Below are 24661 nucleotides of genomic sequence, written 5' to 3' on the forward strand. Positions count from 1 at the left end.
GAGACCGTGGAGAAACAGAGACAGATGTAACCTGGTGGCTACGCTTTTATAGAGCCCCAACGTCACGCTGTAGTTGGCTGGGGGCTAGACAATGCAGAACATTGGCTGATGTTCAGAAACCTTCCCATCACAGCAAGGCAGCAGAAAATCAAGCACAGGCAGAAGGCATGGTCTCTGCAGATACAGACACCACCACACATTTCTAGAGGCGCATTCTTTTGTGAAAAGACTGTGTGGTGAAGACAGCACAGACTGATTTCTTTTTTAAGTTTAATAAATAATCGAGAGCTACTCAGTAGAAAATTTAAATATGACCTAAAATAACTGTTCCAGCCAGAGCTTACGTTTTTATATATTTCTCACTTTTAAATCACTCTGTTGATCTCCACCTCTTGTATTAAACATGTTATATGAGTTAATAAATAAAACAAATAAATCCCTGAGAGATATGCTAATTAGAGGAACATATGAACGAAACAAAAGAACAGTGAACTGAATTAAAATAAAACGCCCTAAGCTGTTTCAGGATTTCAGATTAACATCATTAACAAAACGTGTGAAGGGTACTTACAACCTCTTTAAACTGTGCAGGCCACTGAAAGCATGTTTGGATATGATCTGGAGGCTGTTGTTTTGCAGAAACCTGGGAAAAGAAAAAAAAGAAAAAAAATTATATAATCATCATAATTCACTTGAAACTCCAACACGATAGAAGTCAAAGTGACACCTTTTGTTAGAGTAATTTCATCGTTATCATCTGCTGCACAATCATTGCTGTCACACTTCAGGTAGAGTGACAGGATAATACACTCGTCAGCATATTTTCCACACCAACACACAGAGGACAGTCCTCTGCAGGAGACAATCAGCAGCAGACGTAAATTTTCACTCTAAAAAACCCCACTAATAAAAAGCAAGCGATTACTGACCTTTGATCTGTGATTGAAGATTGGAAGTGTTTAACTTTCCATGAACTTTTAAGACAGATAAAATGTGTGTGCTCCTATATTATTAATATTACGAATTCAGCAGACAGACCGACTTGATGAAAACTATTTATCACTGCACATTTTGTTACTGAACAACAAAATTACTGTAACCGAGAGCCAGTAAGACCTTGGTTACAGTCACAAGTGCTGTGGATCCGGATCTGTCTGGCGCTGTGAGTCCCACGCGCTCCCTAGGGTCAGTCCGTTACAGCCTGATCCAACTGGGCTGTGTTTGCAGGAAGTTTTTCTAACTCCCTGAGTCCCGTGATGGCAATTAAGGTAGCAATCACTGCTAGCCCATTTAGGCTATTTGTTGCAACACTTTCTTGCAAACAACTACTTAGAATGAATGTTTGAATTTAATGTTTAATGTTTGAATTTACCTGAGTTGTCAGCAGTACATTACGTTTAATTAATATCCTATTAACTTTATTTATCCTGAAGACATGACCCCACACAGCAATCTAACGTGTAGCTGATATCTTCTAGTGTTATGTTGGAAGCAAACACTCTTCAGGAATATAATCTTTAGTTGGAAGTGAAACACCGTTTGTTATGTGTTTTATAGTGATGGGGAACTCGGATGACTCGGATACAATAGCAACCTTACTATACATGTAATTTTAGCCCAAAGATTGTGGGCTTGTTCAATCAAATATTATGTATAATATCTCTATGTTAGTGTTGATGAGGGTCTAGTTGTGACACCTTGATTTTTGGAATTAGCCTGTGTTTAGTTTTTATCGTATTTGGAAAAAATGACACATCTTTCAGAGGTAAAAAATCACCAGAAATGATTGGGACGTAATAATAAAAATACATAAAAACTGTATTAGCAAAGAGCTTCTGTGGCTTTTACACAGTTGTCATCAAAATTACAACACACACTTATGAGATCTAATCTTTAACTAATTAAAGATTGCCTTGTTATCTTACCATTGTCAGTAAGACCCATGAGCAAAGTCTGAATGTGCTTTTTTCTAATTTGCTGAGAGTATGGTCTGTCTCACATAATATAAAAAATGCAATATGGTATAATATAATACAATACAAGGATATCAGCTTGTTTGGTTGAGTCTGCTGAGAAAAGCAGTAACCTTTACAGAAGAAACACAAAAACATTCAAATAATTTAAATTTCAAAAGGCACAAATGTTTAACTGGCATAAGGCTGTGTCACAATAAAACACGTCCCACAAGCATCAGTAGCAACAAATGGTGATGGTTAATGGTGTTGGCCTTATTTACATTATGTCTTTCCTTAATGTTTTGACAGTGATGTGTTTAAAAAATATTTGAAGAAAACTGTATTTCTCTTGCCTTATTAACTTTATAAGAATGCATGTATTTTTTTTTAAATCTCCTCTTACCGGTTCTGAGGAAGCAGGCACAGTGAATAAAACACGTGAATGATGAGAAAACCAACCTAAACGTTTACACTTTGATGAAGCGGGAAGCAGCATTAAAATACTCACAGTCTCTCTAGGGCCGAATATTCTGAGAAAACAAAATCAGGCAACACTCTGATTTCATTGCTCCTCAGTGACCTATAACAGAAAACATGAAACACCAGAGTAAGAGCAGACACACACGGAGAGAGGAACGATTAATGATCTGAAGCACTACACAAAAGGAACAGGGACATAAATATTGGAACTACTGCTGCTTAATTCAGGAACGAATAGTCCCTGGCATTAAACTTAATAATGGAAATACCAGAGTAGGCACAGTGATGAATTGAAAATGCAAAAAGGTCAGCTGATTTGTAATCCAAAAAAGGTTACTACAAGGACAGGAAAGAGAAAAACGACCTGTCAAAAACTTAAATACACCAACACAGACACAGACAAATGCAGAGAGAGAAACACCAGACATTGTAACACTAGTAATAAAACCTGAAATACTTTTCAATTGCGTGGTACAGATAAAGAGGCCAACAAATCAAATAGACAACAGTAAACGCCAATATTTTAACACCAAGATTCTTACAGGCCTGCAACTATAATAAAGCTTTTCAGTATAGCGTGGGATCACCTACACCTTCCTCAAATGAAACACTACGGAGTTCTTGACAAAGATAAAACCAAATAAACAGGAGCTGAATAAAAAAGGAGACAAGCAGGCTTGTGGCTTGATGATGTAAAGTAATGCTCCAGCCAAATAGGTGATGAAATGTTTCAAACAATTTAAAAGAGAAGATAAAATAAGGATGATGTGATTTCATTTTTCATGTCACAAGCCATGGAAAACAACATTTTGAATATATAATATGACTATAATGATCTCTATAATGATCTAAGAAACATATTCCCAACTGCCTTTATGTCTTCATCTCCAAGTTCAAATTTGAATTTCTGATCATCTTGCTTTGTATCAGCAGTTGGAAGAATTTGAATTTGGCACAGCTTGGAGTTAATAATTCGCTAATTTTACTTGACTTGAAAGTAAAAGCAAAAGGAGTTTTCATTGCGTAAAAGATGATCATTACTTGAACTGTTAACAATAGTGGAGCCAACTTCTAAAAGAGACTGAAAATACCAGTTTCAAAGAGGAGGCAATGAGGAGACCTGAAGGCCCAGGCACTACTAAGGTGTCAGCTTGTAATATGTTTCCACAAAATAAGATATTCAAACAGACCGTGTTGCTGAAGGTTAGATTAACCTCAGACAAACGTAGGTAGTATCCATCCCCTTAAAAAGGTCACATACAATACAAACAGAGACAAACATTTCAGGGGCCATTGTCAATCACTGTCTGTTTATGTATTATTTTGGAGGCTTAAGGGAGATGTAAAGTCAAGGCATACGAGCCAAACAAGCAAAAGCAGGTTTTGGCAAAAATTGAAGAGGAGCTAAAATGAAATAAATTTGAACCATATTTCATTATCTTTTGTAAATCCAATAACTTCACTAAGTACTTTAATCCACATGTCCTGAAACAGTTAACCCACTTAAAGGGGTCCTCCAGCAATTTTATATTGTTCTTTCATAAAACTGGGGGACATGTGAGTCATAAATCTCCATAAATAGTTGTGGAAATCAATGCCTTAAGGACCACAATATCCAGACTTTTGGTCCCCTGTGAGTGGAGAATCACACCTCAGATAATTTTCTTTAAAAGGATTTTCTGGTTTTATTGCTGTTTCACTCCAAACTCAGATCTTCCAAGTTAACACTTTGGGCACTCTCCATGTTTACTCTCTCCACAAACTGCTGTGGGAAGTCGTACACTCACGGCTGAGTGGGAGTTTACACAATAAAAACGCAGAAAATAATGCGCCATTTTAAAACTGGTCTCCTCCGGGCTCAAGATGACACCACTCCAATGACGTCTTAGTGGCTGTCAGCCCTGACAACGGCCCTCCAGAGCCACAAGACCGCCAAACTGATTTTGATGTGTAAAATCTGTTTTCTCTTTCTGTTCCCCTAAAAACTTTCGAAATCCTATTGACCTACATGTGTGTATCCATGTGAGTGTACAGTATTAGCTCCTCAACAGACTGGAGACCTCACCAGATTGTGAAGATACAGACACAAGACTTTCAGATCCCGTCACCAGTTGCAGTAGTTTTTATGAACTACTGCAAAACGTGCCCATACATCATGACAATAGCCAACATGACAAGAGTAACCTACCAAACATGAAACAGAGTTCTGAAAGAAAAACATGAAAAATGATCTGCTTTCTTTCAGATAACAATCCCAGACAAGATAACCTGAGATGGCATTACACTGAGAGGAAACTGCCATACTAATGAGAATATGCAAATGTTAATGCCAAAATCTAAATGCCATTTAAAACAAAATGGAATGCCTTACAAAGGTCAAGAATATGATGAGAAATATATGCATGACTTCTGGCAGAAAGTAGAAAACTAAAAGCCAGTGATGTCCCCAAACATCCTGGTAATAGCTCTTAAACACTAAAGATTCAGAGGATTAAAGAAAGATTTCATTCAGGTGGTGGTAGCAATTCTTCTTCAGCAGGGAGTACTCTTTACTCAAAAGGAAAGAAAGATACCAGATACTGCTGCTGGAAAATGCTGTAAACTCTGATCTATAGCCACTAACTAAAAGAGATAAAAATGAAACCAAAAGAGGATAAGGAGCATTTGAGGTGAAATGAGAGTAGCACCTTTAAAGGAACAGACATATTGATGTTGATTAGCACAGAATTAGCTTAGCACTGCACAACAAATGAAAACAGGGAGGAATACTGGCTGTCTCACCTACCAGCAATACCTAAGCTCATGAACAGACTCTTTTCGTATACATTTTGGTTTGTCATAGTACAAAAAGCACAGTTATAACTAACAACATTAAAAACAAATGCACTCCATTTAGGTGAGCCCATCCCAGGGACTTGGGATTGTGCCTGCTGGCTCGCTGGGACTCTCGATAGATACGGAGCCATCGTTAACAAAAGTGGTTTCATCTGTGCTTTTCCCAATATAACAAGTCAAAATGTCTGCCGTGGAATTCTGAAGTCTCACTGTCATGACGAGTAGCAAAGAGCAACATTTCCTAAACTGTCAAACTATTTCTTTTAAGAGACTTTTGGGGAGAAAAAATGTTTTTCTCTAACCAAGTCAAAAACCAAAACTGCAGCAGATTTTTCATAAGAAGCACACTGAACGTTTTTTGTTTTTTTTTGTCACACTGAACCTGTGTGCCACTGTTGCTTCTAGGGGGGTCCTCTGCTGATGAAGTGAGCTCAGAGGGTTTCCATGGAGGCAATTACAAGTGTGACCCTTAATCTCTGGCTTTGCTCTGAGGTTGAGATTCACACAGTAGCTGGTCTGCCCTCATCATAATCAATGTCAATGGGCTGACTGCACAGCAGACATTTTGACTTGTCACAGCGGGAAAAAAAACACATGTGGACTTCATTACAGCAATGACAACTGATTTCCTTTAAGCCTCCCATCCCACCAAGTAAGGGAACCAGCACACAGAACAGCAGGACTGCACCAATCAATAATACGCCTCTGGCTTTCCTGCTATGACATGTCAAAATGTCTGCTGTAAAACCAGTCCTGTCAAAACACGGACTACCTCTCACAAACGACAGCAGAGCTTTTGATTTTCTATACTCGGTGTGGTATGTAAAAAAAAAACATCCACTCATATAAAGTCATATTACACTCATATTACAAACAGTATCAGTGATGTTGAAGATGGTGCAAGACTCAAAGCCGGGCACAAAGGAAGGTCAAAAAGGAGGAGGTTAAGAGTGCAAAAATGGGCTGGAATTTAACAAGGGAAATTTCAACATTTCAGTGATTCCTTCTAATCATTTGAAAACAGTCATGTTAATTGGAGATCATGAGACACCTTTTTCAGAAATCCTGCTGACGCCAGGTCCTGACCTAAAATAGTTTTGTGAGGAAATGAGGATAGTGAAAACAACCCACTGTGAACTCACATTAGAAGACCTAAAAGCTGTTTTCTCATATGAACTCCTGACACTGCCACTTGTCCTTTCACACACGTAGCACACCACAGGAGACTGTCCATGTTGGATGTGTTCTCACCTACTAAAAATACTCCATTTGATTTAAGTGAGATGTGAAGAGGAGGAGGAAGAGGAGAACTCATCTCTACTGATGACTGTTTTTGAGTTGAAATTAATATTACATCTATTTCTAGAAAATCAGTGAAAGAGCGGAAAGCAACATGCGGGCAAACAGTAAGATCTGGCTAAAAACAAAAGTGGAAACACACACACACACAGTCATTACAGTTAGAGGACACTTACAGCCAGGTAACATTTGGAGAGAGTACAGGAACATTCTGCAGGTTGACCTCCACACATTCGACATCTGTCTGTATGCAGTCACATCTCTCTGGATAGTCCTGCAAGACTACACAAACAAACACACGCGGACAATCATGGAATTTAACTATAGAGGCTTATTACCGAATGCTTATGTTTGACAGCAGGGTCCTGGTGAGACACAGCACGAAACATTTGCTGGTTATAAAAGAAAGCGGCAATTTACGATTATTTTTAAGGCCATCACAGTGTCACAAGGTCTTAAGCGATTCAGTTTACAGTAATCCTCACATACAATAAGCTGAACCATTCAGTGTTTGGCATTCATCAGTCTGATCTGCCAGATCAGTATTGGGTGTACCACTGATCATATTAAGCATAGGTTCCTCATCAGCGTCTTCATAAATCTCTACTATCAGTTATTTTCATGAAGTCCCAGAAGGTCACTGACTCAGAGCAATTCATGGGGTAACGTTTGATTATATACAAATAATCCCAGTGAATTCTCTGTAGTATGGTATACAGTTTTTCAAATTTGGTATCAGAATGGTATACTGGGACCAGTACAGGCCAGTGTTGTAATATAAAAATCTGTGTAGAATTGGTACATCAAAATGATTGCTGATTTATTTTTGGTAACTCAACTTTTGAGTAACAAAATTTTCAGCTCTGTTGTCCACAGTATAGAAACAATCATAGACCCTGCCATCCTTGCTGGAGTACCTCAAAAGCCAACATGATGTTATTATCTTCTCCCATCATCTTTGCCTCATGTTTGAGCTCTGGCAGTAGCTTGTCGTTAATGTGCAGTAAATTATGTTGAGACAAGTGCACAGATGAAAAGAGACAATGTAGTCAGAATCAGCTTCTGTGTCCCTAAACTCTGGTGAACACCTACAAAACATTACGCAACAAGCCTCATACACACAAGATAAAAGGAAATACATACAGACATCCAAGCATATAGACACAAATACTGAATATGAAGTTGCACTCAAAACTATTCACCCCCTAGTGCAAATTAGGTTTATTGACAAAATTTTAAAACTTTCAGCTGTTTGCAATGAACAAATCAAACAAGAACAATTTAAATAGCTCAACGCAACTGATGTTACAAGGGGTTTCTCCAAATTCAACACAAAATGTAACTTTTAATGACTATTGCACTATTGCTAGTAGTTGCATCAGGTGTGTTTGAGATAGAACAAATCAAACACCTGAACAGCCTAAGGATTTCTTGAGTGTTACAGCTGACCGCATGTTAGAAACATGGCCAAGTCAAAAGAACTATCAAAAAAATAAGAGATCACTGCCCTTTGCAAACAAGGAAAAAGAAACAAGAAGATACTAAAGGTATTGAATGTTCCCAGAGAATCTGTTGGAAGCATAGTGCGCAAATTCAAAGTTATAGGAACAGAGGCTAGAATACCTTGACATGGCAGAAAAAGGAAGCTATCAATGGCTGCAACCAGATTTCTGAGGAGGCAGATGGAGAAAAACCCTCGAGTCAGGAGGAGGAAGAACGAAGCATATGCTGAAAAGAACATCTTGCCTACAGTGAAGCATGGCAGCGGCTCAGTGATGCACTGGGGCTGCTTTGTTTCCTCTGGCACTGGAAACCTGCAGCCTGCAGAAGGCAAGATGGATTCATTCAAGTATAGTATCAGGAAATCCTTGGAGAAAACATCATGTCATCATTGGACCTTCCAACAGTACAATGATCCCAAGCATACCTCAAAGTCCACCAAGTCTTGGTTGCAGAAGAAGTCCTGGAAGATTCTAGAGTGGCTATCACAGTCAGCTGACTTGAACCCCATAGAAAATCTCTGGTGGAATTTGGAGAAGGTGGCTGCAGCACACAAACCTAAGAAAACTGGTGAACTAGAAGCCATTGCTTGTGAGAAATGGAGTAAGATTCCTCAGGAATGCTACCAGAAGCTGGTCTCGCTATGCATCATGCAGTACCCTTATCATGAAGAGGTTGAATAATTTTGACACTGTAGTAGTCAATAAAATTTGCATTTTGTGTAGAATTTGGAGAAATCACTTGTAACATTAGTTATTCTGAGCTATTTAAATTGTTCTTGCTTGATTTGTTCATTGCAAACAGCTGAAAGTTTTGAAAATTTTGCCAGTGAACCTAATTGCAACGGGGGCCGAGTAATTTTGAGTGCCACTGTATACACATACACTTACGACACTCATTCAGGAAGTAACGGTCCACGGGGTTGGCATTCTGTAGTGTTTGATCAAATAAGTCCGCCCATCCGATGTTATCCCCTGCAAAGCCAAACAAGGAAATATAGTTATCTGTACATTGCAGACAGATGAAATACAGTGAACAATCAGCTGAAAGGTTGTGATTTCAACAGTTGGCCGAGGGAGTGTGGTAAGCACAGTACAGAGCAAGACAAATTATCATCACCAGCACTGAGGCATTCTGTTCTGTTAAATCACTGCACTGGAAGCCATATCTGGGATGTATGTTGCAAATACACTTGGTCAAGATACTGAATCCCAAATTCCTTTTTTGCTGTGTGTATGATTGAGCATATGAAGAGCTGTACTGCTCCTGATTGCAAGGTAAGGCACTTTCATTGGCAGTTTCTGTTATCAGTGTATGAAAGGCTGAAAATGACAAATACTGTGAAGCCCTTTGAGGAGTCCGGGTAAATGTGCCTCACAGGAGACTGCAGAAGTGAGTCTGAAAACATGATTCTTCTGGATGATTTCTGACATTTTCACAATTATTTTGAATACAAATGTCTATTCACCTACCCAAAGAGACTTGACAGGTGCCAACAACTCAAGCACATAAGGGACTTGATTCAATTCTAAATATTGCTGAATGAACTAATGTTGTTGAGATCATTTCTATCAACACATGAGCTGTCTCTCGGCTACAGGTATGTCTGTACATCATTACCCCACAGTTAGACCAGATCTTGCATTCTGCTTAGCTGATTGGTATTCTAATGAGTGTCAGGAAGCCAAAAGACTAAGAGACTAGTTATCTGCATATGCCTCTGATCAGCTGTAGATGTTTAACGAGAGACATTACAGCATAATGCAGGGACTGTCACCATGTGCACACTCACCACAGCTTATAGTAAGAAAATATGAAGTCTCCCTGATGCTGCACTGGAGGTTGTCGTGAAAACACAGATACGAAACAGCTTTGAGAAGTTACTGGTGTAGGGCAGAAGTGATGGAGAGGACGTTTTTCTTTGCTCATGTTTCCTGGAAAATAAACTATGACAAAACTTTTTCTGTCAAACTCTAATTACAGCTAAAGAAATCTTAAATCTCAACTATGAAACTGCTGCATACACATGGTAAGATGTGACATCAGTGAGCATTCCTGTGCAAGACCAGTCCTGATGTTACATAACGTTTTGACCGATTGCTAAGCGCTGCAGTGGGCATCAGGTTGTGACATCATAAATCTACTGAGCCCTCTAGCAAGATAACATACCTTTAAACTGCATTTGAATCTGATTCCAATCCTCACCAAAGCAAAGAGCAAATAAATCATCTATATCTTCATCGCCATCCTTCTTAATCTAGTTCTGTGTGTTCCACTTGTGCCATAGCTGTCGCAAGCAGCTGATCAACACCCCGATGAAGGTCATGCGCTAAGATGCACAGGTGAAATAAGGAAGATTCCTATAATAATAGTTTATTTAGGGCTAAGGGCTAAGCTGAGTCACTGTTACAGAGAACTTAACAACACACAGATAAACATAAAAATAACAAACGAAACAGGAGTAAGGCATAAGGAATAAAACAACTGGTGATTAAAACCACAAATAATACCCAAGGATAAGCAAGTGCAAGACTTAAAAGCAAGGTTAGAAATAAAATACAGTGTGCTTCATGAAGAATAAAATAGCAAAATAATAATTATATTCATAATGCCAAAAAATTAAGAGCAAAATTTATAAGATAGCTTTTCAGTAAATATAAATATTCAAAAGTGATTTAGAGAAGATACTGATGCAGCAAGCCAGAGGCAGGTTGTTCCACAGCTGAGCTCAGTCCCCTTTAGTCTTTAAGCGTGAGCTGGGAACAGTCAGTAGGTAGCTGCCTGAGCATCTCAAGTTAGGCAAGTCAGTAAAGAAGATTCTCTTTTTCTATGCCCCGCTTTCAACTTAACCAGCTGACCGAGGGCGTCCACGTTCTCAGCTCAGCCGGTTTGATTTCACACATTCCTTAACAGCTGATCATAAAACTGTGAAAACTGTGCTATAAAAACAATAACACACTCAAGGTCATCCTGTACCATCTGACACTGGTGTAAAAACAACAGTGTTATACTATGGTACTCGCTCTTATCTGCGTATCACAGCTTAAGGAAGCCTCAACGTTCACAGATTACTCTTACCACTATGACTATATATGTCACCAGAGGGAGATCGGCTTAAAAGAACATGTATTTAGCTGCGAGCACCTCTGTAGACAAGACAGGAAGGGCCACTTGCTGAGCAAGACGCTTTGATCCAACACATTCAGTTACATGAAACTCCCTGTGGTGTTTGCAGATATTGAAAAAAATAAACATGGACTCAACGTCCAAACGTCAGACCCCTCACCAAAAACGAAAATGTTCAGCAAGTCAAGATTTACCTTCCAGAAAGGAGAAATAACAAGACAGCAGTTGATGTATTGCAGACTGTGGAAGGGCCTCACAACCATTTATTCTTGTTATTATGCCAATGTTGCACAATATGGCAGTGAGGCTATTGCCTGATGAGAAAGATGTGAACGAGGAGAAGTAATACCAGAAGGGGTTTCAGCTTATTGGCAGGAAGAGACAACCACATAGAGACCAAGACTAATTTGTGCTTCTTCTTGATATAGCTGATATAAAAAATATGTTTTTACCCTGCAAAAAACACCATGTTTACAAAATGTATTTTTTAGCAAAAGGTTTTTTAATCAGATATAGTGGTGTAGCAAAAAGGACTCATAAGAATGTATCCCAAAATATGAAACTATTTGTTCAAGTTTAATAGAGACGTCAACACTAGAATGGCTGACACAATGGAGTCAAAACCAATAGATAATCAGCTTGATCTTGTATGATAATGTGAAATACACTCAGACAATTCAAAAACATTCAACTTGGCTCTTGTGTATCCTGATCTTTTTCTGATGCTGCCCGTGGCTGTCTGTGTTATTAAGTCCTCATGCTGAGCTTCAGTTCAGTCAGTGCACAGATTTTAAAGAATACAGACTATGGCGAGTAACTGTTTCCCAGGGACTCAGAGTCCAAATAGCCGAGAATCCTGAGAGGATTCGGGAAAGCGCAGTCCATTAGGTCTGGAGGACAGGTGTTTTAACCAAGATAAAATACCTGTGTCTGCTCTCAAAAAACTGCTTCTGCTTAGCATACTTTAAGCACTGCTTAGCATACTAAATGTGGTCATATCAAAGTGGCTCAAATCACTCAATGAAATCTTTTATCAAACATTATCAAAATGAAAGAAACAGTCTTTGCATTTTAACATGAATAAATGCAGGGTATTGTGGTGGGTTTCTGTTGCTTTTCACAACTCAGTACAAAGTGAACTGGCTTTTCTTATTAAAACTAAGCCAAGCTGAACTGCTAAGACACAGGGACTGCTGTGAGCACCTGCTAACTGTGTCATCAACGCAACAAGCATGTCATCATAAGTCTATGAGCTCTCCCAGGTTCAGGTTATTGGCAGAAAGCTGTGCTTCAGTGTCAATGAAGAGCTTACTAATCCATGAATGAGCAGCCTATTCCTTTGTGAATAGAGGGAAGCACTGCAACTGTCAAATCTCTCCAGCATCTTTGCCTATGTTTGATATACCGTGTAAAACCACTATGTGTAGAACATGTAGGATATTATAGCTTCTATCAAATTATTCTGATTGCATGGTTTTGGGGTTGTAAAGAAAAATGTGTCCACATGTAGACATTTTCCTGACTTAAGGCAATAGCCTTGATTTTGTGGGTCTGGCTTGAAAAACTTGAGTGACTATATTCACAGCTACATCAATAACTTGATACAGCTACAGAAGCAGCAATTACTTATCCACACAGATGGAAGCTGAAAAGTTCACTTGGTTTTAGCTCCTCTCATCAGCTCACAAAATTCAGAAAAAAAACACAGCAAATGAATATAAATACAGTCTGCTCAAGGTCTGCCGGTCGATCTATTCACAAACAGGACATCAGCCACCACAACTGGACTTTATGGCAAGTCTCAACAAAGGAAAGGCAATAGCAAATGCCCGAATCAACATATATTTACAGATACTGATAAAGTTAAGATAAGGTGTCCATATTTTCACACTTATGTCCAGCTTTGCTTTAACTTTGTAATAAAAATAACAACAACTAGATGGACAACTCCCCCTTCCAGCTGACAGCAAATCCTTTTTTTTCTTTTTTTGGCTAAAGTTTGTTTATTTTGCTTGAATTGGAGTAATAACTAGTGAGAGCTGGCACCAGATATCTTGTCAATTTATTATGGTCTCTTATGGAAAAATGAATTACTAATACTCCTCACGTGGAAATGTGAGTATTTCTCACTCACTTAAATGTTCTCTGAAGTTACCTTATTTGTTTCAAACAGCTGTTCTAGTTTACCTACACACTTACACACTTACCACAGCGTCGCTCATCAGCTCCATTGGGGCAGTCGTTGTGTCCATTACACTGCAAAGCCTGTGGGAGGCACTCACTCATGTTCCCACATGGGAACTGGCCAAGGGGGCATCCAGTCTCTACTTTCATCCTGCTGGCCAGGAGCGCTGAGGGAAGAGATGTGGGGAAAAAAAATGTGAATACACACTAGTCTTTCAGTAGCCAAAATTTTATTTCAAACATAAACAGTTTAAGATTTCTGTTTGAAATGCACATTTCCACAAACCTCGCGGTTAACAGTTTCATACAGATATTCATGAGAATATTCCCAAGAAAATTGTAGACCGTTACCTCTGTGAATTATTTATTCAGCTCTATTGCATTCAGTATTGATTCTGAATTTTAAATGTTTGTGAAGCTGATGTGAGCATCACAAACGAAATTCCACAATGATGTCACTGCCAGAAACACTGTGAAACTTCAAAAAATGAAAACACCAACACTATTTCACAATTTATTTCCAAAACATGAGTCAGCCACCAGACTTTTAATCTGACATAAATACTTATTTTGGCTGTTTTTTTTTATTTGCTGCAGACTGTCATGGCTCTGGCCTGTTAAACCATCCAGGAACAAATCCCTCATTATAAACCTGCCAACTTACACAAAGGCCCTACTCACATCGACAGCGAGCACATGCAGCATTACTCCATTCTTATAGCCTTTATGCTGGCACCCACAATAAACAGACTGAAAAGCTCTTTCTTGTACTGTTTTTGTTCATTTTACCAGCGATAAGCCAACAATGTTGTAGCAGCAGTGACTGGCCCATTTCCTAATGACAGTGGGAGAAAATGTTTTAGCTGTGCAACAAAAAAGGAAAAGTATGGCATTTTAAATTATGTTGGATGTACGCCAGTTGGTTGATAGCTTATTTGGAGGAATTTAAATGCCTGTGACCTAAATGTTCCTCTGGTATATGATTAGCATTTTTTATAATATGATATATTATATACACAGACGATAAAGAGCTAATTCGGAATGTAATTGGAGCTTTTAACTTATTTTAATACCTCACATTCAGTGTCCTTCTCATCAGTGTTTCAATAATATGGATGCAAGCACATTGCAATCCCCATATGAGAACTCACAGTGTCATGTTTTGGATTTTAGAAATCCCAGCCTCTGTGCAAAGTCTACAGCTTTAAGCACATTAAAAGCAGCCCTTTGTGTATGTGCAACACTGATATTTGTGTCTATAAACTTGTGTCACAAGGCCCAAACAATCAAGGCCAATCAGCACCAGCAGCAACAAGTCAGTTTGAGAACTACCCAGGAAAGGTGATGTAATTTTAAATTTTGTATGCTTTGTAGTAACAATGACATAATGTTATACTTTTACTTTATACTTGATGTAGTTAGTCTGTAGCTTTAGTTGTGTAGTGTTATAGTGACCAAGCAATGACTTGGTGAACTGACTGTTATAGCCCCGTTATTACTAACGTCCTGGGTAAAGCAGAGTACAGGAAGAGATCTTCATCCCACGAGAGATAACACTCGGTCCTAAATCCCTAAATGGGGCACTGACAGTTATTGCACCCTGTCTGTTTTCCATCAACCTGTGGAGGAATGTTTGTGAAGCTCCAGACAAAGGATCAGAGACACATCAGAAAGTATAAAATGGGATGAAGTCTTCAGTCAGTGAGGCACAACTCTGTTTTACACACAGAACCACACGGCAGTAAGCAGTTACTGCCGTGTGGTTCTGTGTGTTGCCTCTGCTCTATAGAGATTAAAAACATTTTGGTGCATGTTACCTTTCCATGTTTGTTGTGTTTTTTTCTTTTCTTAACTCACTACAGGCAGACAAGAAATTACCGTAACAGTGACAAAGCTGCAACTCTGTTTTCATGTCAGTAAAAGGAAGATCTGACAGGAATACCTCTTTAGACAGTCAGGTACTGATTGATAATGAGGAGCACCTGGAAGGGCAGGCAGATGATTACTGCTGATGAAGAGTCACAGGTGTGCAGGACAGGGAAGCACACTGAGGACACCTGGTGGGCAGGTGAGGAACAGACCTGTTCCATAGGCATTTTGAGCATTGAGAGCAGGAAAGTATAAGTGAAGTAACTTTTTGACTTTTACTTTTGAGTTTTTAGTTTGTCCTCTATGCTAATGTGGACAGGGTAGGGATTTCTGACTTGTAATGGAGCCACCCAGGGGCGTTTAAGATGTTTCGGACTGACTTTTGAGGAGCTCTCAAGTTGTCCATCTTTATGTACCCTCAAAGGTCAAGACAGAAAAACTATCCATTCAATTTTCATATTGCTTATCTGCGCAGGGTCATGGGGGGCTGACACCCTGGACTGGTGAGACAGACAAACCAAGACAGAAAAAAACTGCTAGAAATAGAAATACAGTAATGTTATGGGAAGAGAAGAACTGGGAGCAAAAGGGGAAGGAAATGACAGAAGAGCAAAAGCTATGACAGAAAATTTATAAGAACTAAGTGCAATATTAAAGCTGCATTAAAAGATTTTTTGTTTAAATTTTACTGCAGACATCCCTGTTTTAGCTGGCTGGGAATAATACTCCCTACCTCTAGCCAACAGTTAATGCAGGTATAAAGAAATGAGGTCAGAGACTTCTACAGCCAATTACTTTGAGTTTTCTTTAATTAATGGAAATTTTAATTTATGTTATTGAACTCTGGAGCTCCGCTTTGATCACAGATTTGCATATTACAATCAAAATACCCCATGTGCAGTTTTACATTTGTATCTGCCGTTTTCCTGAAGTATCACTACATTTTTAACTTTAATTTGTGTCAACTGCTTGCAGGGTGGAAAGCCTGCAAAAAACAACAAACTAGAAATTAAATGAGTTGTCCTTTATTAAACATCTGTGCCATCAGACTTTAAAACAGGCATCAGAACTTTATGGTTTCATCTCATTAACAATGAGAAAATTTAGGATGCAGGATGCTCACACAGCAGATAGAGAGGTTAATAAAGTGGGCCTTAGCTTCCCACACTTGTGTTCCTTAATGTGATTTTCAAACTCCCCAGCAGCACTGCAAATTTCTCTCAATTTTATCTGTAGAGATTCAGTATTAATGGCAGACACAAGCATGAATGTCAAAAGCCACTGCTTTACCATAATATCTAAACCTATAGTAATATGGGGATTTTTCCTATCTTTATTGAAGAGCACAGCCTTTGAATGTAAGAGCATGACTCATTGATTTCACGTTCAGATTTTGTAATACTTCCCCTCGAAACCCGACCCTTGCATTCAAACAGCTCCTGCTTGCGCTTTGATTTGCTCGGCTTCTGCTCAAACTGTACTCAGATACACTGTTGCTTGCACAGATTCCCTGTGCCACAGATTCAGCCCTTCTCCTCGCACTCAGGCTGCTTCTGTGTGTTCGTGAAATGTTTGCTTTCAGATTTATCCACTGCTGTCTGATTTTTTTTTTTTGTGCCACAACCCTGTCGAAATTACCCACACAGAAGGCCAGCTGTAGTGTTGATCGTCATACTGATCCCTGTTTCACGTGCACATTTGCTTTTCTTCTAGCTGCTTTTTCTCACTGGCAGTTATTTTTTATTATCCCTCTAAGACTTTACTGCGTGAGTCACGCTTTCAGACTGAAAGACCACGCTTTAGCATACAGATGCAGTCAAGATGAATGCAAGTCCAATATTCACTCCATTTTAGCTCTGTTTTTGGTCTCTACCACCGCACAAGGGGAATCTGTCTCTTTTGCTACCAAATGTTCATCAGCTAGTCACTGTGTGTGTCTGCAGTTTGGTGATGAGAATGTAGTGTGCAGTGGGCTTTAGAGGTCTTTGACTGAAAACAGTGGCCTCCTGCAACAGAAAACAACACAGTGACAACAATGACAAACAACCAAATCAGTGCAGTTGTCACACTGAGCTGAAATTTACTATAAAGCTCTGTAAAGCTGAGGGGAGATGCAGATTCGCGTAATTCTTACATAAGTCGGAGGTAAGTACACTACCAGCAACCCCTTCATATTGTCACTTTGTCTTACACTGTCATTTGATACATTATTATTATTATTATTATTATGAAAATATCAGTTACTGTTGCTTTAAAGTTGGCAACATTCTGTCTAGTGGAAATAATTATTTTGTCTCTGGTTCATGTGGCCACAGTGGTTATTACAGCACCTACTGAAATGTGTTGGCTACAGTATGAAACCAATGTTCCCCTTGCACACAAAGTCTTCATGATTTCAAAAGGCTACTTTGGGTAAATCAAAGCAGGTGTCCAATAAGTTTAATCTAAATCAAATAAAGCTACATGTTGTCTCTTGATCTATGGCTCATTTCATCAATCTCTCTCCTTGGCGATTTGAGTAGCACAACAGGAGTACCTTATAACTGTCTTTTGATAGCGACTGCACAGAGATCACAGTCATTTGGCATCCACCGCATAAATTATTAATCATGCATAGACCAAAACACACACTGAAAACTTGGATGTGATGAGGTCTGAGCTGAGATCTGGCTGCAGGACTTCAATTATAAAAATAGTTCCATGTATGAAAACAGATGCAACGGGAAAGCACACTGAGCACTGAGGCTCTGCAGAACAAAGAAACAGTGAGGTGTTTGGTCGGTCTGTGAACCAATGTTTCCTTTATCAACCAGATATACAACTTACCATTGCTAGGTGTTAAGAAGTGATTGTTTAGGAGCTAATTTGGTATTCATTTCATCTGCATTGATCCATCTTTCATGCCCATTTCTCTTGTTCAAACTACCCTTCAAAATAAAATACAGTCTAACAAGAAAGTAAAGTCTTACACATAGACAGTGTATTTACTCCGAGATTAAATGAACACATTTTTCTGTTTCTACCTATGTTGTAACACCAGCTCCACTGTCTACCTTCATTATTGTATATACTACCAAGTAAAGCTAGATAGGATAAAAAACAGCCATTTCAGGACACTGAAAAACTGATGCAATTCTGAACCAGAAAATGTGACGCAAAGGCATTTTAGAGCTAATTTTACTGAATTGTGCATTTTTTTCTCTGTATTACCATACTGATACTACTGCAAGTTAGTGTTGGATTTTGCTGATTATGACATTTTATCTAGCAGTTGATGTGTTGAATGTGAGACGAAAAAGACGCAAACAGATAGACAGATAACTATAGAAAAAGGAAGATATTCTTTTCTTTATGCCTCTTCATGTTGTACATCTGGAGGACAAAACTGTTGCTACTCTAACTTTCCTATAGACGGTGAAGGATGGGCGGAGTTGGTCTAACAATGACCAAAGAGCTGCTCTGAAGGCCTGCTGAAGGTGAATTAGATAATGGGTTACAAGCCTCTTCAGCGCTTCCCCTCCTCGCTATGATAAACGGATACAATGTGCAACAGACTGTTTCACTGTTACATTGATATATTAAAATTATTAAGACCATCTGGTGGAGTCTCCGCCTACACTGAGACAATAATAGAAAAGACTATTTTAATCAGTGCACCATCACACCTCGGGACTTTTCCCTGTCAGAAAGAGCAGCTTGAATTTCATGCAACGCCTCCTCCCTTTGAGGCAGAGAACATTTAAACATGGAGAGTGAAACCAAGAAAAGATGTCAGCTGGCATGGCACTCCGGTCTGGAGGATGCTTCCTCACTGCATCCGTGGCAAGACCTTTTAACATTTAACAGATATCAGCGAATGTCTTTTGACTGATTCCAAGCCAACACATCCATTTTGACTAGCAGCAACTCTGTTTAAAGACAATCCATTGTATGTATCTGTATCTATAAATATCTATATCTGTATCTATAAGTATCTATAAATCAGTTTTGACGTGTTATATTACCAAATCGACATAACCATAATATAGTTTTCACAGGCTGCAATCTATGATAATGTACAAATCAGTTCTCACCAATGAAAGTTAGTTGTTTTTATCTCAAATTCAGTGCTCATTTGTGATCACCCTTAGAGTTCACTGTAGATATCTACAAATGTTTTTACATCACAACTGCCAAGATTTGATTCCGACTGGTCAAAATTAAATTATTGATACGTCTACTTGGAACTGTAACTATTGCGAACATTTCAGACTTTAGAATTCAACTGTAAGTATTGAAAATTACATTCATACTATTAAGAATTATATTTGAGATATACTGGTGAATCTCTTTTACGACTGATCAGACTGAATTTAGATATAAAAAAAGAAATTCCACTAGTTCAAATGTCACTGTAGAAATGTTCAATAACAAAATAAATATACATATGCAAAATGATTATGGCAGTCTGGGCTTTGACTCAGAAACAAATTTACAGCACCAGTGATTCCCATGAGAAGTTGTAGATGTTTTGACAACGCATTTGCATTTGTTGTTGAATATTCATGAAACAAATCATTGGTACTTTAAAGATATATACATCCACATATATTGTTAATATATCAAAATTATATAAAGAGTACAACCTGGACTGGTCGCCAGTTAGTCACAGGGCCGACACACAAAGACAGACAACCACACACACTCACACCTTGGGGCAATGTAGAGTAGCCAGTTAACCTAATGTGCATGGGAGAACATGCTCCACCGTGCTGCCAAAATATCATTTTTACATGAGGAAATACATTTGTAACATGTCAAAATTAACAAATATCTTTTCAACTGGTTTTAACTAGTCAAATTGACACGCTGTCAGTACCAGTGAGCCCTACTGATTAGATGTTAAAGGGCTTTACTACACTGCATCACATCTGGGCAGCATCACATGTGCTGATCACAGCTGTATCTTTTCAGTGACAAATATTAGCTGACTGCACCTATGGACTCTCTATAATGCAGTGATTTACAGAAATGCTCTGTAAAGACAAAAATGAGAAAGATTTTGTCGTAAAGTTTTATGTTTAGAGCTAAGTGAGTAACTATCAACATACCAACCATCACTGCACCATAGTAGTATCAGCCCAAAATACTGACCTACTACGGAAACTAGAGTCTCCAGTACAACCAAATATATATAAATCCTCAAACCATCTTGATGGTTGACTGACTGAATCCTGATCCATGCTCCTCTGCTGCACTGGAATCCCCAGCCGTTCCCTTCTCCCAAAAGATGACAAAGACTTGATGTAACAGATGTCAGCAGTCATCTCGACACCTTGTGTTGCCTGCAAAGGTTTCACTGTCTGAATACATTAATTGAAATGTTTGTGGCAAAGACTGAGCTCAGTGTATTGGGGGGTGGTGGTGGGGGTGGGGGACTCTGCCTAATCACATTTATTCCCCTCGTCTCCACAGCATTTCTGGCTCTGATTGCTCCCTGACTGATTCAGATTAATCACACAGCATTCCTGACACTGGATCATGGATCATAATGGAAATGAGTGCAATAATTATAAATGGCTTGTCAAGTTTACTTAGAAAAATACAGAGTAGGATCTTTGAATTAGTTAAAAATGTTTCTCACTGGTAATGAGATGGGAGGCACTGAAATGTTTACCACAGCTGCTGCGTTTTCTCTGTTGTTCACTGTTTGCTGACTGATGTCTGTTGTTTTGTTGTGTTGACTTTCTTCCTTGGTGTTGTGTTTGTAGTTTAACCTTTTAGGTGTAATCTTTAATATTCTGTGATCTTATCAATTGTAAATTATCAGAATTTAAAACTTTAATTTAAATTACCAAACTGAACTGAATCAAACGTGTGCTGAGGTATGTTTGTTACATCAACGAGATTTCTTCGAAATTCCTTAAAGCCTATTAAAGCAGGAGTTAAGCTAGCTGCAAACTGAACAGCAGAAAATGTACCACAGCGTGGAGTAAAGCAACATCTGTCCTTTCAGTCTCATCATTTTGTGTATGTCTTTGTGTGTCAGCGAAACACAACAGGGGATCTGAAGATGAGTCACACACTGGGAGGTGGAGGAAGTATGACTGAGCATGAATGAATAAGACATGAAATGAATATTGACTTTTTGTGATATTTACAAAGATCCACCCCCCCCCGCTGTCTGCACACTCCCCCCGATACTAACGTCTGTCAGTTTAGCAGAGAACGAATTTTATTATAAATTCATATGTATTGAATTTTTTACAAATGACTGGTACAATTCTATGCTAATCTGAACTCCATACCAAATCTCATCAATACTTGGTCCAAGCTCTGAGTAGCAGCTCTAAAAAAACATCCTCTATCTAGGATTTTCTCAGTGCTCATCCACAAAGAAACAATCTCAACAGATTTTTTTCATGCGTGACCACCTCCAGTGCAGACACTAAGCATATCTACAGAACCAGCTCAGGTTTTTAAAACTTGAGGAGCCCTCAGCTTGCGGTGAAGTTCATGCTGATCCATGAACATGTTATAATGTAGCCTAACGAATGTCCTGCAGACCTGACTCTTCCACTGTGCCTGCCAGTGTACACTCACAAAAGACCCCTGAACAACTTGTGATTAAAAATGTAAATTTTATGATAAAGAAAAATAGGATAAATGACCTATAACAACAGTAAGATATAAGCTAGAATATTGTTATTTATTAAATATGAGAAGGCAAACATCACAGAGTTTAGGTGATGCAAAAGCGCCAAGTATCATCAAGCACTCTAAAGGAATAAACTAATTTTGTTCATGTTTGTTTCAGGTCTAAATCAGATAATCTCCTCCTCCCTCCATTTTCTTTACCTCTGATCTCAGTATGGGTCAGGTGGATGAGCAAAAGGATGACAGGAACGTCCATGCTGAGTCTGAGGCGACTTCCTGCGCTCATGCCTGCTCAGCTGTAATGCCTCGGGCCAATCCACGACAGGTTTCTCCCTGAGAGTCAGTCGAGCGATTAGTCCGACAGAAGTCTCAGTCAGTGCGTTAGAACATGCCCGACATGGAGCTAAAAATGAGCCAAAATGTGAACTATGCCATCGGACGGATCGGCTGAAGTAGCAGCCAGGAAAGTAAAAATTGGAAAACTCGGTGCGCGCAGAAGAGCCACATCCTCTCTGCACTGCCACCCTCTCGGGTCTCTGAAGACTCTGCTGAAAGCCACCGTGTCCTCTCTCCGTTTCTCTCTGTCTTTCTCTGTCTCTCTCTCTCTCTCTCACACACACACAAACACAAACACACACGTGCATAGGCGCTAGTGAGGCTCGTTGAAGCCTTTGACACGGGCGCGTAAGCTCTTCCCCTGCCTCCTTTCTCTTTCTCTTAACAAATAAACAACCTAAATATATTGATTTTCTTCATTCTTGCATGTATTCTTTTTTTTTTAGTTTTGGCACATAATTTCCGTGACTCGCATCTGCAGATGTCACTTGCCTAAAGCAATGCAACAATGACCCACAGGTTTAATTTAGAGGGGGAAACATGTCAGATATCTCTTTTTAAAATGAAAAAAGCTGTTTCTCCTGTTCTCACCTGAGGGAAGGTAGGCAAGGCAGGTGCTGCTGAGATTACCTGGTGGAGCAGAGAGGAAAACACTGTGATTTGGAACCACAATTTGTTTTTCACTGCATGTGTTTTTTGTTAACTCTGATAAAAGCACAAATATCCTTGAGGTGTCCCTCTATTCAACAAACTATTTATTTTAATTTTATAAATAAATTAAAAAAAAAAGTTGAGAGTTAATTGCAGAGAAAGTGATACCACTCTCATTTAGGCCTGTAGTCATGTTAGCTTAGTTTGCCTTTAAGACAGGAGGAAGGCAAAAAGCACTAAATAAATACATAATCCACCTTTCATCATGATAAGGTTACCAAGCAACCAGCTGAGGCTCAAGGTCACCACGTCTGGCCAAGAAATGGTCCGGCATTCATTGTTTTTCATTCATTGTTTTCATACTAAACAAGCGAGATATCACATTACCCACTAAACTTAGAGGTGTTGTTTCCTCCTTTTTGTCTTTGTGTTAAGCAAAGCTAACCATCATCTAGCTGTAGCTTGTAGTTGTCATTCCTGTCAGTAATGTTATTTTTTCTGTGAGAAGCTTGAGGAAAAGCATCTTAACCCATAAGCCATAACCCATTTTTCTTTATAAGAAAATGATTGGTACACAACAGATCAAATGGACCACATGAACACATTTCTGAAGTTGTTTTGGAAAAACTACAAGACAACATCCACGCCCACATTGTCAACGTTTTGGGTCTGCTTGTCGTTACTGTTTTGGATGGCACATCGTTCAGATTTGACTGAGTTTCAGAGAAGAAAATTTTGAAATAGTGAATAGGTCATATGAGAGAGAGAGAGAGAAAAAAAACGATTTATGGGTGTGAGAACATGGAGTCATCTAAAGGAGCTGGAGGAAAAGAAGCAGCAAGGGAGTCCTGGTGCAACGTGTGCTTACCAAAAGCTTTCATAAAGCCTCTGACAAACGTTAAGCAGTTAGCCTGGCAGCAGCAGTAGGGCTGTAACTGTAGTCTGCATTAACACTGTCCACATGTTTCAGTGCTGCTCACTGTTATGCGTGAACGGCTCAGCCTTGTCACTGGCCTTTTGGGAACCCTAGCAAAATCTGAATCAGATCTGAAGTATTTAGGCAAAAGGTCTGTTTATGGATGCTCCGTGAACTGTGACCTCCCTGCTGCTGCAAACAGACTGAAAGAGTTGGGCTTACAAATCTTTTATTTTTGATTTTGATATTCAAGATACATGTAAGACTATATTCCTCTCTTCATTTGATTATTTCACAAAGACTACGAGCAGGATCAGGGACCGCTGGCAGCAGCTGAAATCTGACTGTCCCCTAAAGTGCCAAAGTATGCTTACGACCACTTCATTGTAGTTCAGCCCAGTCTCATCAATCTGTGGACAAATGACACAATTTTAGACTTTCAAATTTGCTTGCAGCACATGCACAGTCCAACTTTATATGCCAGTCATACACCAGTCCTTCCCATTAAATTCTGTGGAAAACAGATGTATATAATACTATGCGTGTAAACAGCAACAAAGTCCACACAGTGTGACACAGCTGAGGTTGATGGATGGGTTAAACAAATACGACTTTCAACCAACGCCAGCTGATGTTCGTGTCCAAAACCAAACCAGAAGTCAACGCTGACTTGTTTTAACTTCCAGCTGAAAAGCTGGTTTTTAGCCGTAATGTCATCTCCCTAAACCGATCGTTTTGTTTATTGATGATGATCTGATCTGCTCTCCATAGAAGTTAATGTGAAGGACTGACATATTACCTCCACGCCAAACTGGACCTTGGAGTATGCACAAAACAAAACTTGAAAATGTAAAGTCGTGTTATTTGTTCTCAG

At 39.1% G+C, this 24661-nt stretch overlaps 1 protein-coding gene across 5 annotated transcripts in view; it reads right to left on the bottom strand.

Moving 5' to 3' along the window:
• Positions 1-22476, bottom strand: part of rxfp2a (relaxin family peptide receptor 2a) — a 40467-nt gene extending 17991 nt beyond the window's left edge. The window contains exons 1-6 of one of the 5 annotated variants that reach the window (XM_046411003.1): positions 22086-22476; positions 13403-13546; positions 8960-9043; positions 6746-6851; positions 2464-2535; positions 575-643 (exon numbers count right to left, since the gene is read on the bottom strand). In XM_046411003.1, coding sequence (XP_046266959.1) covers positions 575-643; positions 2464-2535; positions 6746-6851; positions 8960-9043; positions 13403-13546; positions 22086-22170 — 560 coding nt within the window. In that variant the 5' untranslated portion in view covers positions 22171-22476. Of the gene's footprint in view, positions 1-571; positions 644-2463; positions 2536-6745; positions 6852-8192; positions 8391-8496; positions 8627-8959; positions 9044-13402; positions 13547-15196; positions 15347-22085 lie in introns of those variants that run through there. The other 4 variants (XM_046411002.1, XM_046411004.1, XM_046411005.1 and 1 more) reach the window with 4 other exon arrangements.
• Positions 22477-24661: the final 2185 nt, after the last annotated feature.

The sequence above is a fragment of the Scatophagus argus genome, chromosome 14 (genome assembly GCF_020382885.2).
Source record: "Scatophagus argus isolate fScaArg1 chromosome 14, fScaArg1.pri, whole genome shotgun sequence".
Lineage (NCBI taxonomy): Eukaryota > Metazoa > Chordata > Actinopteri > Scatophagidae > Scatophagus > Scatophagus argus.